Below are 18373 nucleotides of genomic sequence, written 5' to 3' on the forward strand. Positions count from 1 at the left end.
TCCCACAATGTCCTGTGACACAACACTTCATCAGGTCCCAGGGATTTGTCTACCTTGATGCAGTTCAAGACTTCCAGCACCTTTTTCCTCTAATACGTACACTTCTCCAGACATCACTATTTATTTCCAAGTAGTAGAGAATGAATATGCTGAACTATTACTATTTGTGTATTGGAAGGTGTAAGAAGAGCAATAATCGCAAAACCAGTGTGGCAAGAGCTATACTACACTAGTCAGCAGGAAACCTCCAAAGTGGTAAAAGTACTAATGAAGTTGTTGAAACACATACTTCCATCCAGATTATATTGTTTGTTATAAACTGAGAAGACATTTAAACATTTTATCATCTTGAATATCTTCAGCTGAATTAGAAAAAAAGAAATGACTGAATGTGATGTCAGAATTACGAGAAAGAAAGACGAACAATAATGGTCAGGGGGTTTGGAAGAGCATTGGATTGAAAAAAAGTTGTGGGTGAGGAAAACATTCTCTCCAATATCCGAGATGTTTCCCCCTTTGTAATTTGCCTGGTTAATCAGCCACATTACTGTTACAGTAATAGAACAAAGACTGGGGTCTGTTAATAGCCTATTTCATAAAATGTTGAGAATCAGCTGATGTGTCATCGAACTTCAACAGCACAGATGGTTCTAGCTGAAGATAGCTACCTAACCACATTTGAAATTCACATGTATAGTTGATTTGCCAAGTTCTACAAATAAGTTTCATTAGAAGCTTTATGAGACTTAGTAGCATCAGTTGCTGAAGTTCAGGCTTCATGCAGTCAGCTACAACCAGAATGTAAACTTGGCAAGTTCAGCCAAAATTGAGGTCACGCCAGTGCAGCAATAAACATTTTCTTGTCCGGCAGACACAGCAAGTCAAGGCAAATGTACTCAGATTGTAGAAAAGTGTACAGAACCCATGCATTGTAAACTGATACCATTAGCACAGACTGTGCTAGCTGCGCTTATATTGTGCAATGTAGCTCAGGTACATCAAGGTCCCCAAATTTTCATTCAGTCAACATGCAACAAGAAGCTGCAGATAGCAGAATAGTCAAGCCTAATTCTGTCCTCCCCGTATCCACAAATGGTTATTTCCAATAGGGTTGTAACCCCAACAAGTTTTCCTCTTTCTAACCAGGGGTGCCAAAGCCATTTGTAGCACCCCAATCACTGCCCTGGCTGTGATCAGAAAATCCCAGTCCAACACCGGCACCTCCACATTGTGATCAGCAAACTCTTAATTCAAAATCTTTCTGGTAGGCATAGCTCTTCTGTCAGTAGAGAATAATAGGATGTGGTGTAAAGAAAAGCATACAATAAACTCATTAGGCTTCGAGAATGGAGCACCAGTTCATAATGCGTGCCTCCTTCAATTTGTTACAATATACTATTTTTAAGTAATATATGGCATTATCACTTTATAAAGAGCATTATATTCAACATAAACAATATATTGTGTCATTCCTTGACAAATAATCAATAAAGAGTCTATTGCCTCACTTAACTTTTCTGATTTCTTTTCCTGGCATGTTCTATTATTCAATAACACATGCAGGAAGCGTTTCACCTTTCTGTCAGAAAGAAGCGATAGCCTTAGCTGTTGTATGCTCCAGTGCTTCCAGTCAGGGAATTCACACCCATCTCCCTCATCTGCGACTCAACCAGCTTTAGCATTCTAACTAGGATCAAACAGCAGGCAATGGGATTAAGCAATATGACAAAAGCAATCTAATAAGCTAAAATCGCTCAATTTTGAAGCTACGCTGGATAATATCTAAAACAGAAGCATCTCCTGTTCACTGTACAATCTTCAGCAATAGACCACAAGGGAAAGTAAGCTGCATAGTGATTAGCTACAACCCTCCAACCGAAGTAGACTTTATGGCTAGAAAAGATCAAGTGTCATTCAAAAAGGTTTTGCCTTGTATAGCCATAGTGATTAGTCCAAGCTACTACTGTACAAAATTCCTGTACAGAGTGTCTAACATATTAAATTAACCATGTTTTCACAGAACTTTAAAAGTGGATAGTAACAAATTCAATTATTTTGGCTCATCTATCAATGCACTCACTTCATTTTTTTGTGTAAGACTTTCATATATAAAAGCTCACTAGGAGAGATTTGTCATTTATAGTTCCAGCCTGTGAAAAATTAGAAATTTATTGTTCATATCAAGCAACCTAGGGAATTCTACTTTCTACTTCAAATCTTTTATCATCAAATAGGCCATTTGTTTTGAATATCTTCAGTTTATTTTAGTTTATTTGTTCATACGCTGAATACGTGTATGATGTTTTGATAGAGTGCACGTTGCAACTTGGCATTATTCTCCAACAGCGTTCTATATAGCACAAAAACGAGGGAGAATGCTGAGGCAGGCTGGTTACAAGGCCCCTCACTGCTGTGGAGACCTTCTGCAGTAAAGTCCTAACTCTTAATCCTCACCCCTCTCACGCCATTCCTATGGCTCCACATGCTACCACGTCAAGCTGTAGCCCCCATGACTCCTCATGCCATAATGCCAAGCTATGCCCTTCTACATACTCTTTGCTCCCTCATGCCCCCATGCTAAATTATGACACCCCCATGCCCATTCATCCACAATTCATTTTAAACAACCAAGGAACCCTGTAATGAATGACAGTATGATATATTCAAAAATAAAGTTAATAATAACTTTCCACTTTAAAAGGAAAGCTGATCTTTACTGCAGGCCAACAAAAATGTCAATCATCCATATCCATTGAAGTATCAATAAATGAACCTGCAATCACTTGAAACCATTTTATCTTGTGTAAATAAAATTGTGCATTGACAAAGATCAGAGAGCCAGAGCTGTCAATCAAACCAGCAATGTTTTCCTTGTGTTGCGGGGGAGGGGGTCAAGGCAGTTTGAAATTTACCTTTCAAAAGCCTACCTCATGCAGACTATGGTTTAGGACGACTCTCAAGATGCCACGAACCCTGGCTTTTTAAAATGCTGGCTCCGTATCCATCAAAATTGAGACTGGAATATTCCTGTCCTTGGAATGGAGACAGCCAAGTTGGGACTGCAGGATGTAGACTTTCAATCTGAACCAGCCTGCAGCCTTAAAAACAACTCCTGAAAATCAGAATCCTTGGGAATGGGGTCAGAATTCCAATATTTAGATTTCATACAGTGCAGAAGGCGGCCATTTGGTCGATCAAGAATGTACTGACTCCCCAAAAGAGCATCTTACTCAAGCCAATCCTCCACCCTATCGCTGTAACTCTGCACATTTACCATGGCTAATCTACTTAACCCAAATATCTTGGGCACAAAAGGGTCAATTTAGCATGGTCAATCCATCTAACCTGCATCTTTGGAGTGTGGAAGGAGACCTGAGCAACCAGAAGAAACCCACGCCGACTTGGGAGAATGTGCAAACACCACACATTCACCCAAGGTTGGAATTGAACACAGGTCCCTAGCACTGAGAAAGCAGTATTAACAACTGTGCCACCCAGACCGGCCAACTATGCTCTAGATAGCTCCCAAATCATCCCAACTCAGCAAAAATCAGACCATATGGCTTAGCTGTACTCCAACTCCATCCACCCACCTTTACTCCCCATCTCTTAAATACCCTTGGTTAGCAAACGTTTATCACTCTCATTGCCACAATACTACCCAGTCTACTAATTTCTTGCCTGAACAGCTTAGCTCTGATTTTTGGTTTATGTTCCCTAATGCCAAACTTTCTGGCACTGGGGAAAATATTTATCTGATCAAAGTTCTAAAAATCTAAATTAATTCACCCCTTAACCTTTACATTCCAGAGAATGCAGGCCTATTTAATGTAATCATCCCTTATAAATTAACCTTTGGGACCAGGTAATTATCTAATGAATCAGTGATGCACGCCTTCTCTTATGCAAGGTGCCCTGAACAGTACACAGTACTCCAGACATGGTCCAAACAGTGTTTCGTATAGCTGTAGCAAAACCTCTCTTTACACTCCAGTATTTTCTACATAAGGGTTAACATTCCATCAGCCCTTTGATTTTTTTGTACCTGATGACTTTTTATTAATCTGCGCACACGAACCCCTAAATCTCTATGGAGACCTGTTGTACTTGCACGTCACTGAAATAAAACGTGGATCCATCCTGTTTTGGTCCAAAAATCAATTATCTTGCATTGAAATCCATCTGCCACAGTTCTGCCTATTCACTTAATTTGTCAAAGTCTTTTGCAATTTTATGCTCCCATCTACACAGATTACGATGCCACCTATTTTTAGACATCAGCAAACGTGGATATATGGTTCGCTGTTATGTTATACAAGTCATTCATTAACATAACAAATAGTTGATGTTCCAGCACAGCACCTTGTTGGGTCCTCATTAGTCACTATTCTTCCAATTGCAGTACATTCAAGTGGTGTACACCTTCCAGTTTCCCAGGGGTTGGAAAAGCCAATCACTTTTCTCGACTTGTACTAATGACTTAGACTTGGGTATGCATGGCACAATTTCAAAATTTGCAGATGACACAAAACTTGGCAGTTTTGTGGAAAGTGACAGACTTCAAGATTACATCACAGAACTGTTACAGCACAGAAGGAGGCTATTCGGCTCATCATGTCTGGGATGTCATAGATGGGTTAGGGGTTTGGGTTGGATACCTGGCAGATGATACTTAGCTGATGAGCGAGGTTTGAACTGGGGAGGAGGGGGCAGTGGATGACCTTGGGGTATAGATGCAAAAATTATTGAAAGTGACAGGGCAGGTTGAAAAGCATTTGATAAAAAAAGGTATACGGGATCCTGAGCTTTATAATTAGAGGCAGGGAGTACAAAAAAAAGGTTATGACAAACCTTTATAAAACACTAACTCAGCTTCAATGGAAATATTCTAAATTCTGAGCACTTAAGAAAGGATATGAAGGCATTGCAGAGGGCAAAGATTAATGAGAATGGCTCTGCAAACAAAGAGACTTCAGTTACAAAGTTACAATGGCAAATACGGGGCTCTTCTCTTTACAGGGTTTCCTACATTACAAAAGTGACTATACTTCAAAAATACTTCAGTGGCTGCCCAAGTACTCAGACACGGAATGCTTGTGAAAGTGCTCTCTTTTGTGTTTTCTTTTCAAACAGAAAATTGCGAAAAGATTTGTTAGAGGTGTTCAAAATCGCAAGGGGCCTGGGCAAAGTAGATCCGCTTCTATTGCTGAATTGTTCGACAACTAGAGGACATCAATTTAAAGGGGGGGGGATTAGCGGGGTAAATATGCAGGGTTACGAGAATAGAGTCTGGATGGGATTGTGTTCGATGCAGACTTGATGGGCCAAATGGTCTCCTTCCGCACTGTAGGGATTCTATGATAAGGTGAATGGCAGGAGACCCAGTGTGTGTGTTTAGGAATTGAAATGAATTGGAGAGTGTGTAGTGGAGACAGAATCAATCATGGCTTTCAAGGAACTCTTATAATAAGCTGAAGAGAAAGTTTATTCAGGGTTACAGAGAAGAGGTGGGGAAGTGAGGCTAGGTGAGTTGCTGTTGCAGAGAACTGGCATGGACACAGGACCAAATGGCATCCTCTGTGTTCTAACCACTTTAATGCTGAGTTTTCACAGAAACACCAAGGAACAGGTTGAGAGAGATAATGTGCCATCGCTGCATTTTATCAGAAGTGGGGAAAATGGAATGTGGCCCCATCACCCAAAGACTTTGAGGTCTTTAAGTGGCTGATTATTGACCAGTTGCAGGCCTTTTCATGATGCTGATGGCATTTTTAAACCAGGAATGGGGGAATCCTCTGCCATGTGGGGAGACTGCCAGTATTACAATGAATTCAATTTTGAAATTTATCAAATGCCTTCTGCATTTATAGACAGTTCATGTTTAGTACATCAGTAATTCCTCAAACCATTGGTCAATTAATAATGAACTACAAATTCATGTTTGCTCTATAATTAGTTTAAATTTTTTTCAAGTTTTCTATTACTTAGATTCCAATAGCTTCTTTAACTGTAGATGATGAAATCATCACCTGGTCTCTCTCACACCTAATATAAATGTGAAATTTTCACAATCTTAAAAATGGATAATTCCTGAATCAAGGAAAAAAGCTATCAAAGTCTCTAATTTTCTGATCTACTTCCTTCTCAAATGTCACTTAAACTTTCAGGTAATAGTTTGTCCATTTTTGCCTCTATTTGGAGGAAGGATGTGGTTGCATTGGAGGCTGTTTGCTGATTTGATTTTGGGGATGAAATGGTTAACAAATGAGAGATTGCTGGAGTTTAGAAGGATGACAGGGGATCTGATTGAAGTGTATAAAATTTTAAAAGGAATTGGTAAAGTAAATATAGGCCAATCTAGAACAAGAGGTGGTAGATTTCAAATTGAGATGATGGGGAACTACTCAGAGGGTGGCGAATTTGTGGAACTTGCTGCGCCATGGTGCAATATTGTCCAACTCACTGAATGGTTTCAAGAGGTAGAGAGAAATATTTCCAATAAAAAAGGGCAAGAGGAATATGGGGAGCAGGTGGGGAGGTGGATTTGAGACCAGGGAGAGATCTTCTGCTCCTAATTCTTATGCTCTGTTTAGAATCAACCACATTGCTGGGGATCTGGAGTCACGTGTAGGCCAGACAAAGGACGACAGATTTCCTTCCCTAAAAGGACATGAGTGAACCTGACGGGTTTTACGACAATCAATGGCCTGAGAATCATCATTTGACTTTTAATTCCAGATTTTTATTGAATTCAAAATTCACTATTTGCCATGGTGGGATTTGAACCCAGGTCCTCAGAGCATTACCATGGGAATCTGGATTACTTGTCAATACCACTAAAATTAAAATTTATTTATTAGTCACAAGTAGGCTTACATTAACACTGCAATTAAGTTACTGTGAAAAATCACACTTTGGCACCTGTTCATGATAAATTTTCCCTTAGTATACCTGATCATTGCACCCAACCAACATATCTTTCAGACTGTGGGAGGAAACCAGAGCACCCAGAGGAAACCCATGTGGACATGAGGGGAACGTGCAGACTCTGTACAGACAGTGACACAAACCACATCGCTGCTAACCATTGCCCACCACACTATTGCTTCCCCTATCTTAAGGTTAAGATAAATCTTCATGGAGGGACACTTAAATAATTGGAGCAGCAGCCTTAGAAAAACAAGGGTAAATGGTGTTGCCTTTTTCCAATTGTTCTTGTGGGTATGAATGGGCATCCATAGAAAAGTAATTGACCATTTATAGGATTTCTCAGCTTTCATTTTATCACAATCTTGCACATTTTTTGCACAGGTCACTCCAAATTCTTGCTACCTGCCATACCTAATTTCAGGACAATTAAGTTTACAGCAATAAACAGAAGTGAAACAACAATGGGTTTTATGGATTAATATCCTACTTGCTACATTCTAAATTCTGATGTGATTGGTTATGATACAAATCATGTTTTCTTCCCCCAAATCTGCACTTGATAAAGTTTCCAGCCAGTGGCAAGGATAGGTACAGCAGTTGCTTCCAGGGCAACTCCAGGACTGACCGGTGTCATGAAGGAAAAACACAAATTGCGTATGTACATTCTGAACTTTTACTGAGACACATGGTTTTAAAAAATAGACGTATAAACCAAAGATGGCTGAGGATATAAATTTAGTCACTGGCTGAATTGCTGGTTGGTGATATAAGAGAAAGAATGAGACAATGGAATCATATTCTGTTTCCAGACAACAATAGATCACAAGCATGAAAGCCATACGGAAACTAAGTGTTATGTCCCATGGAGATAATGGGAGCTGATTATCATCTCAGCAGAAATAGTATCCTGTGAGCAATGTCCCAGATCGGTTTGTGAATTTTTAGCTTCCAGTAATATACAAAGACTTGGATAAAGGGCAATTGCAAAACTCAGTGTTAACTAATGCTGGGGGCGGGTATCAGTGTGTGACACAGAAGAAAAGACCCCTGAAAATGTTTTGCAGGTAACTCCCTCTCTGATTACCAAAGCAAGCCAAGTAAACCACAGTTGAAAGGAAACAGGGCAACTTCCCAGCTAAACTGCTGAACACTGGAATGTCAAAACCGATAATACACCAGTCGAGGTCAGTACTTTTGAAATCATGAATTGCAACGGCCTCAAAGTTCTAACATCTGCTCCTTACAGACAAGTCAAAGGGAAGGGATCCTTTTTAGATTAATCTTATGCAACCAAGCAAGGGGGTGGAATAAAGAATGGGACCCATTTTATCACTCCTCAGCTGGGCCATAACAATTTGGGGGTGTTCCATCTGGAAATTAGAGGGATCTCATCTGAACTAGCAAATTTGGAGTACCTCACCTGGGAACTGGTGAGTTAAAAATGAATTTCTTGGAGTACATGTCTAACCTGTAGGCCAAGTGGTAGATTCCATTCTTAACAACTGAAATAAGACAGCTGGTTAGTGTCCTCGTATTCATTGCCGAGTTCACATTTTCTGCACTCTGGACTTAATGTAATACTGACCCTTCTAGCAGCAAATCAGCAGGTTTCTTGCAGCAGCTACAACACTAATTCTCGCACAATCTGCTATCCCTGAAGATTAGGGTGCTATTTAGAAAGAAAGCATCAACATGGCACCAAGCACTGAAGCAAATCTCCTATAAAAACTTTTCTTTTTAAAGATCCTGTCAGACTAAAGGCTGAATTGAGTCACTCAGTTTTCATCACCACTGCTACACGTGCATACAAGCCTCGTACCAGTCACTCAGAGGTTAAACTTTGTAATCTACTTTCAGGCATTAATCATATTATTAAAACCCTTCACCTGCACAATAATTCAAGATTGATGGTGTGTGAATATTCTGGGGAATCAGGATTTCTACCATTGAATTTCAGGCACAAATCTAATGAACTTTAACAGCCAAACCATTTGGCCCCCACAGGTTCTAATAGTGAATGATATGTGCAATAACACAAAATTGCCTAAGGGATGAAGAATACAGTCTAGTGAATGCTTTTGTAAAATGGTTTTAAAAAATTTCCAGTAGAAGGTCAACTTATCATCAAGCTTATATTGCAAGTGTGGTGTCATCTAGCATTGACAGTAACCATTTTCACTATTTTTTTCCATATGCAATAGTACCCTATTTTCAATTGGAAGTACGGTGGCACACTATACAAAATCTTGTCAAAGCAACAGACTAGGTGTGGAAAAAGGAACCTTATATTCTCACTTTTGAATCATGGCTCAAGGTATAAACAATGGACCATCATTCACACTGTTAATTCCAAAGTAATTCACCAGATCCACACAAACTGCTTTTGCATATTGGCTAATATTGGCTGTGGAGCAATTCTTGATTGGTTCATTTTAAAATAATAGACAGATGTTTCTAGTCCATTTGTAAATGCACATCAACATATGAGCTACTGGTTGCAGAAATTACACAATTTACATGGAAGTCCTTATGCACACAAGGCAGGGATGGCTGACATTTGAAATGGATATTTGACTTTAAAGTAAGCAGGCTGGCATGATGAGAATCTAGTGATGGGAGATGTCAACTCGCTTTAAAAATATTGCCAGTTAATTCTCCAGTATTAAAATTAAAATATCATGTTTTTCATTGGGTAGTCACAAGGAAGTTAATAGAACTTCTTGAAAACCCAAAGTAAAATTCTTAGTCTGAATACACAAAAGGTGGGTTTCATCCATGGCACTCAGGCCATGGCAGCATGTACAATAATCCACATGGCATCCTACACTTGTGCTACTAAATAAACTTGTTGGACTTTAACCTATTGTTGTGAGACTTCTTACTGTGTTTACCCCAGTCCAATGCCAACATCTCCACATCATTCTACATTCAGCAGATGTCCCTCAACACAGCAGAAATGAAAGGGGCAAGCTTGTCCTCCACTCTGACAAACTTGCTTTGCAGCCAAAGAGAGTGATGGCTACTGTTGGGATTTCATGAAGGTAAGTGTGGAAACAGAGGTGAGGGGAGTGGACAGAAGGAAAAAAAAGGACCAGAAGACCTTGGGTGATGGGGGTTGGGGAAAAAAAATTGGCTTTCATAATTGGTGCTGGTCCTCTACTTGCCTCAGGAAAAATTACCCTGGGCTGTTGAATGTCCAAGGGCTTCAATTGGCCCATGGGTGAAGAGAGTGCCAGGCATCCCCCACCCCCTTCCATTCAATCATAAAATTACAGCTGGGCTGGCAGTAGACAGTGGGATCAATGCCCATGGTTTTGCACCTGATTTTACACCCTCCCATGTAACTGCCAAAATGCCATGTCTACTCCATCAATTCATACCTCAGTGCAGGTTAAGGTCATTAAAATAGCCAAATGAGGTCTGTTTGAACTCAAAGTTCAAATGGTCCTCCTGAGGTCACGTTCCCCTCCTACAATTCATATCTGACACCTTCCCCCCCACAACAGCAAAAACAGGGTCTATTAGAAAAGCAGGAGAAAATGCCACAAATGGGCCATGTACAACATTTTTGTATGCAAAGATCCAGCCAAGTCTCAATTGTTAATCATGCAAATCCTCAGTAATCTACATCTGCTTTGTTCCCCAATGTCCAGTTTCTATAATCCTCAAATACTCATCCTTCCCACATCTTGGTAATCATTATTAGGTGTTATCCCAAGTCACTGTTCTGGTCTCCTGTGTACTCTTCCCTGGCTCCAAGACAGAACTTCAGCTTCCTAGGCCCAATTGGAGGTGGTGTTATTACCTAGACTTACTGATTGTGGTCTGAGAGTGTTGCGGACAACTCAAAGGAGTTAGCAATTTCAGCTATGGTAATGCCATAATGTCACTGTGTGGAGTTTGCACATTCTCCCTGTGTTTGTGTGGGCTTCCAAGTATTCTGGTTTCCTCCCACCGTTCAAAGATGTCCAGGTAACGGACAATTTAGCATAGCCAATCCACCTTAGTGTCAGAGGAATTGACTAGGGTAAATGGGTATGGGGCCTGGGTGGGATTGTGGTCTTGTTATGAATGCTGTATATATTCAGGTGAAATATCTTTAATTCTGTCTTTTTAACATTTTTCCCTACTCTGACATTATTTACTGATACACTCTTCCCATGCAATATTGTCCTATCCTTGCTATTTAACTCAAATTTTCCCACAGTTGAACCTTCTAATGCCTTGGTGTGTGCAGAGGAGATTCATCAAGATGATACCAGGAATAGTGTCATAGAGCTTTACAGCACAGGACAAGGCCCTCTGGCCCATTGTTTCTGCACCGGCCATTAAGCACCTATCTATTCTAGTCCCATTTGACAGCACTTGGCCCGTAGCCTTGCATATTAAGGCATTTCAAGTCTTCATCTATATGCTTAAATGTTGTGAAGGTTCCTGACTCTACAACCCTGGGACCCTTGAGTTCCAGATTCCCACCATCATGTTTTTCTTCAAATCTCCTCTAAATCTATGCCCCTCGGTTAGTGGCTCCTTTACCAAGGGAAAATGTTTCTTCCTATTTATCTCCCTCAATCAGATCACATATCCTCATCCTCCACAGCCTTCTTTTCTAAAGAGAGGGACTTCAGTTAGGTGAAAAAAATTTGAGAAGCTGCGTCTGTTGTTACAGCTGAGAAGGTTAAAAAGGGACCTAACATAGGCACAAGATATTTGGAACAGTGGGGAAAAAAAAGAATAGATTCCTTTGGCAAATTAATTCGTAACTAGAGCTCATGGATTTCAAATAAATTGGCAAAAAACTAGAGTGAAAACAGAGATTTTGCTTCACAGGGGGTTTGCTAAGATCAGGAATGGACTATTTTGAATTTTACAGAAAAATTTCAGAAGGCAATTGAACAGAGCTGGAGAGGTCAGCGGGAAGGCAGGAAATGGAAAAAGTTGTGGTGGTAGAAAGAGACCAGGGGGAAGGGAGAGAAGGCAGCTTGTTGAGCCTGGAGGAAACATTCCTGCTCCACAAACAGTGTTGTAAATACATTCCCCTTATGTATCTGGCCCTTCATGTCACCTTTTACCTGTTTGGCTTACCAAGGCATGGGGAATCTGGCTAAAATGCATTATTTTCTTCAAAAATTACATAAAACTGAGGAACGTAACCTCCTTAAAAAGCTTAAACTGGCTAATCTGCCTCCACTAACAAAATCACTCAAAAAAAGTGAGTGGTAATGGTAAGACTTGAAATGTTTCCCTTCCTGGTTGGTAATTGTTAATTTGGAAACATTCTGAAGGGTTTAACTGTACAGGTTCCTAATTGGAAAAATATAAGAGCTTTGCAAGGGGAGACCGGTGAAAAACTTTCCATTCCTTACAACTGCCCCACATAGCAGGCCCAGTGCTGCTATGGGTCCTTCCATTCTAATTTTCACAGTACTGCTGTGCATGTAAATTATTTGAGGTAACATGGGAGCACTGATGTGGAGCTTTCCATTCCATGATCTCAATGCTGAGCCAAATATGGAATTAAAATAAAATCACTCTTCACCTTTTGTCCTATTCCCATTTTGCCCTTCCTGTTAAAATGTAGTTGCAGTTTATATAGAACAACCGTTTGCAAAAAAGACAACAAAATAAATGTACACATGACTGCTCTTGAAACCAGAGAAATTAATTAATTCATAGACATGATTTTCAATAGATTTCCTATGTGTATTAATTTAAATGCCTCAAGTTACAATTCTGGCATGGTTTTGTAAGTATTTGGATTGCAGTGCATACTTACAAAAAAGAGCATCTATGACCAAGTTATCACAAGACACCAATAGAAAAAAAAGAATTGACAATGCTCTTCATTCAACATTTTTGGGTTTTTTTTTAGACATTTACTGCTTCACCTCAACACGTTTTAAAAAGATTTTTAATTATATGAGCAGTATGCAAAACATATCAGTGTATTACAGAACAAGTCAGACAATCTGACCCTTGATCTTACCCATTTCAGGGGGAAGCACAGTTAGTCGATTTCCTTGAATATGGAGCTCCTTCAGCTGAGACAAGTCCCCAATCTCCTTTGGCAGCGATATAAGGTCATTGTCCCTTAGGCTGATCTGAAAACGCAAGAGCTATTAGACCAATTCAGATTTCAAATGAAAGAGTTCATAAAGGATTCTTAGCTTGCTTCCTCTCACTATCTCAATTTATTACACGTCTCTACTGATGAGCACAGTGTAGTGCCAGGTGATGCAGTTTATTCCAACAAAATAAACCCCAGAGCTGCTCAAATTGACTTCATTCAGAATTTACAGGAGCTGCAAAAGTGAATTGATTTTTCAAGAATTTAGATAAATTACTTACTATCTGCAGCTTCGTGAGCTTTGCAATTTCTGGCGGCAGGATTTCAAAATCGTTGTCGCTTAGATAGAGTGCACGCAAGGTGGCTGTAAATTAAACAACAATATATAAACAGTGTGGCATGTAACCAGACCATGGAGGCCCGATCAATAAAAGTAGTCAAACTTGATTAATAGCCTTGGCTTTGCAAAAGCCTCTGACATGCCCAGGGCACCCAATAATAACAAGCAGGTCAAGCCTGTTTATTGTATTGATGCTTGGATGAGGAAAGTGACCACATCCTGAAGTATTGACACAATTAACAACTTTGGTGACAATATATTCTCGATGCCCCTAAAAAGACATGAAAACATGTCTGGGTCCCTATGAATCTTCAGAGGCTTTTGTTACCACAAGCCACTCTGACATTTTTTTTGAATGGATACATGATTTTCATGGAAAGCCATTTAAGATCTTTATACATTGTGAAGTGGGTGATGAGCAATCTTTAACTTTTTTTTAATTTCCGGAAAAGGACATGGACATTGCTAGGGCCATTTCAGAAGCTAGTTGAGAGTCAGAGTCACACATAGGCCAGAACAGGTAATAACAGCAGGTTGCCTTCCCTAAAAGGAAAACAGTGAAGCAATGGGGTTTTTAATGACAAGTCAATATAGTTTCATGGTCATTGTTGCTGAGACTAACTTGCAATTCCAGATTTTACTGAGTACAAATTCTACTTGTTGTCATGGTTGGATTGCAACTTGTGTCTCCAGAACATTAGCCTAGTGATCTGGAGTACTCAAACCAACCAGTGACATTGTCTCAGTTACAAAGCCAAGTATACTCCATTGACTAGATTTTTTCGGCAGCAGATCTCTATACAGCAAACGTTTTGTTTGCTGAAATATCCATACTTAATTTTCAAACCCAAGATGGAACAAGTAATAAGCTTAGTAAGAAACAAAATTAAATTTTGTTCTAAATATATCTAAATGGCATCTACTATTAAATGTCAATATCAAATCACAATGGGAGCTCTACACAAATAAATGCCAAAATTATTTCAAAACCTTTGCAGAAGAGAACCAGCTACTTAGGATTGGCAGCATGCTTCCAAATTATTAAGCTACCATACACAGCAAATAGGACAGTTTTCAAAAGTGGGATGGCAAGACTTCAAATATAAAAAAAACACACCAATTGAGATGATTTATGAAACAATACAGTAACAGTAAACACAACCACTTTGGATATCCACAAGGTATTCCGTAAATCGGATTAAATTCTGTCTTTGCGATTCTTCTTTACTACTACAAAAATAAAAAGACAGGCCAAAACATATGAGGAGAGATTGACTAGGTTAGGATGTTTTTGCTGGAGTTCAGACAAATTGGGGTGGGGGGGTGGAAATGGTGGAAATCTCAGAGACTTAAGTTCTAACAGGACCAGACAAGGTAGATGCAGGGAGCATATTCCTGATGGTGGTGGAGTCCAGAACCAGGGGTCACAGTTTGAGGATTCAGGGTAGACCATTTTAGGACGGAGGTGAGGATACGTTTCTTCACGCAGAGTGGGGAGCCTGTGGAATTCGTTCCACAGAAAGTAGTTGATGCCAAAACATTGAACGTATTCAAGAGGTGGCTAGATATAGCATTTGAGGTGAATGGGACCAAAAGGTTATGGGGAGAAAACAAGATTAGGCTATCGAGTTGGATGATCAGCCATGATCGTGATGAATGATGGAGCAGTTTCGAAGGCCAAATGGCCTCTTCCTGCTCCTATTTTCTACGTTTCTATGTTTCAACGTAAAATCCTGAACTCTACAGTACACAGTCATGCCCAGTCTTGGGCCAGGATTTTCCAGATCCGGTGTGGGAGATTCAGCGGCTCAGCCAAAGTTTATCGATTTTCAATGGGACTGGATGATCCCAGTGGCAGGTGGGGATGGAAAGTCCTGCTCAAAATGTCAACAGGCACAAAAATAAACAGGCTAGGTACAGATTTGGATGAGTTCTCTAATGACAGCTGTGTAGCAAGAGAAGTCAGAAAAGCACTCTGAAGCAGATTATTCTGCTTTTAACAATGTTTATGGATAGAGGGAAACAACAACTGACTGCACAGCTGGTCAAGCAGAGTGAAGAACGTTAAATTCAAGGTTTCAGTGAAACATACTAACAAGCAGAAACTACACCCAGTGGTAAATCAGCAAGCAGAAAGCATTTCAAATGTGAAGTATGCAGCAGAAGTTCCCATCTGATATTAGCTTTTGCAGCAATATGCTCTGCTTACATCCCATGAGTGAGTGAAAACATGTAGTTACCCCAGTCAATTTTGAAATAAAAGACTGCCAAGAAATCATTCATTAAAACAGCTGTTAATGTCAGATTCATCCTGCTTTTCCCAGCAATTGAAAGTACAAAGAATTTTTATGTTTCTATTAGGAGAGATTACACTCAGTTGCATCCCAGAGAGAGAGAGAGAAAAAACACCTCTTGCAAACTTCTGAAGAAAGCTACCTCTTTTCTAGCAGATCCCAGCCCAGAGGAAAAAAGCTGTTGTTCTATTCAAATTCAAACAGCAACTGCCTGCTTGTCACCCTGTAAGCCTGGTTCCTCTCTAATCAACCTAATTAAATCCTACTCTGAAACCCAGAGAACAACCCAAAAAAAACCCAAAACTCAGATTAAGACAAACACCAATAACTAGGAGCAATTATTCTTCTGTATGTTTAGCATCTGCACTGCTAATTGCTGTCAAATTGACACTGTTTAAGCAGAGCTGAATTTAAACATCTCTTTCACAAGGAACATGACAAATACATTTCTTAAAGGCACATTATCATCACATATTTGAATATGCTGCTGGACAAAAACAGTTAAGCAGAAAGCTTTATAATTCTGAATCCTTTAATTTGAATGATAGTAACGGAGAACAAATCCGAATTCTGAATAGCAACCATTTGTTCCAAGTCACTGCTAAAAAAAATTTGCAAAACGGGTGGACAATGGTTATGAGATTTTAATTATCTGACCTTACAAGGCAGCATTTGCAGATTGTAAAGCATAGCCAACCAACTTGTACAACCCATTTTATTCATTTCCACATGGTCCAATTCAAAATTTCAATTTAATTCAATCCATGTTCACCCCTTTCAAACGTCCTTTATACCAACTATCAGGTTAAAAATCAGAGGGCTGAAACAGGCTGGAATCAGAAGTTGCAATTATCCACTTTCACTTCCATTGCCGGTTAATATAGGTAATCACAAATAAATAAAAAAGGTTTTAAAAACATTTCCTACTGAGGTAGAAGAAGTTGCCTGGAAGAGATTTTTCATTCAAGTTGTTGTACGTCAAATCAAGCACCTCTAGGGCTGGCAGTGACCCAAATCCTCGTGGCAGAGAGTTTAACCTGTTCATGCTGTTGGGGAGAGGTGAGAAAAGTTTAAAGTCCCCAAAGTAAGATGCATATGGACACATTCAAATATGTTAAAAAATAGAGTTGAGATTCTTTTCTGACCAATTCATTTGACCTACAGACTATGATCCATTTGCCCCAAGATGATAATGATGGGCCATCTACATATTGCACCAAAAAAAGTCATGAGTCAAAGACATCGGCCGGAATTCTCTGGCCGTTCAGGCCGGTGGAATTCTCTGGTCCCACTGGGAGTGCAGTCCTGTCTGTGGGATTCCTGCCAGTGTGGGAATGATCTCAATGGGAATTCCTATTGACTGCAGCAGGGCCAGAGAATCCCACCACTAGCAAACAATGCGCTACCTCCCACTGGTGGGAAGCCATGGCTGGGAGACTGGAGAATCTCACCCATTGAGTTAGAGTTTGACAGCACACAAAGAGGCCCTTCTGCCCATCGTGTTAGTGCCAAGTATCAAGCATCAATCTATTCTAATCCCATTTTCCAGCACTGGGTCTTCAGCTTGTATGCGGTGGTATTTTACATGCCATTACGAAGGTTCCTGCTTCCACCTCCCTTTCAGGCAGTGAGATCCAGATGTCCATCACCTTGTGGATGAAGATGTTCTTAAAATTCCTATAAAATCACCAGCTCCTTACCTTAAATCGATCCATCTACTAAAGGGGAAAAGTTCCTTCCCATCTACCCTATATAGTTTATACAGTCCCTCCACTCCTGCACCCCCTCAGCTCTAAAGAAAACAACACCAGCTTATCCAGCCTCTCTTCATACCGGAAATGCTCCAGTGCGGGCATTAACCTGGTGAATCTCCTCTGCATTCTTGCTAGTGGAATCACATCCATCCTATTGCATGGTGACCAGAACTGTACACAATAGACTAGCTGTGGCCCAACGAGCACTTTATACAGCTCCACCATGACTTCTCTGCTCTTGTATTCTGTGACCTCGGCTAATAAAGGCAAGTATCTCATATGTCTTCTTAACCACTTTATCTGCTGGTTCTGCTGTTTTCTGTGACCTATGGGCATATACCCCAAGGTTCCTCTGGTTTTTTTTTTCTCCTGGTGTCCTAATTTTGGTCTCTCAATGTATCAGCTCACACTTTTCATTTGCCAATGTTCTACCCACCTATGTCACCTTTTCCTTCTCACTAATTACCACACCACTAATTTTTATGTCATCTGCAAACTTACTGATCACAACATCTGCTTTCATGTCCAACTCATTAATGTACAGTATACTGCAAGGGACCCAGCACCAATTCCTGCAGTACACCACTGGACACAAGCTTCCAGTCACAAAAACAACTTTCTGCCTCCTACCGCTAAGCCAATTTTGGATTGAATTTGCAATTTGCCCTGGATCCCATGGGCAGTGACCAGTCTTCTTGATCAGTCTCCTACTGGATTTCTATTCTACATCATCCTCCTCCATATAGTGAGCACAGATGCAAAAAAAACTAAATTCATCTACATTAAAACATATACAAAATAGTGCCACTGGATAACATAGAATGTTTTTTTTCTTTCATCAATAAAGTATCCTTTCATGTATTTAAGAATGATAACTTGGTACAGTTGCATAAATCCATTTCCAATACAATTACCAAAAATAAAGTTTAAAGTCCTTGAAAAATAACTTTAAAAATTGAAATATTTGAAATTTATCATAGAATCCCTA

At 39.9% G+C, this 18373-nt stretch overlaps 1 protein-coding gene across 3 annotated transcripts in view; it reads right to left on the reverse strand.

Moving 5' to 3' along the window:
* Positions 1-18373, reverse strand: part of rsu1 (Ras suppressor protein 1) — a 161204-nt gene that overhangs the window by 75245 nt on the left and 67586 nt on the right. For all 3 annotated transcript variants that reach the window (XM_080217147.1, XM_080217155.1, XM_080217164.1), the window contains exons 5-7: positions 16559-16677; positions 13279-13361; positions 12917-13031 (exon numbers count right to left, since the gene is read on the reverse strand). In XM_080217147.1, the coding sequence (XP_080073273.1) occupies positions 12917-13031; positions 13279-13361; positions 16559-16677 (317 nt within the window). The remainder of the gene's footprint in view (positions 1-12916; positions 13032-13278; positions 13362-16558; positions 16678-18373) is intronic.

Source organism: Carcharhinus amblyrhynchos, chromosome 2, assembly GCF_965287045.1.
Source record: "Carcharhinus amblyrhynchos chromosome 2, sCarAmb.v2.hapA, whole genome shotgun sequence".
NCBI classification, from domain to species: Eukaryota; Metazoa; Chordata; class Chondrichthyes; order Carcharhiniformes; family Carcharhinidae; genus Carcharhinus; species Carcharhinus amblyrhynchos.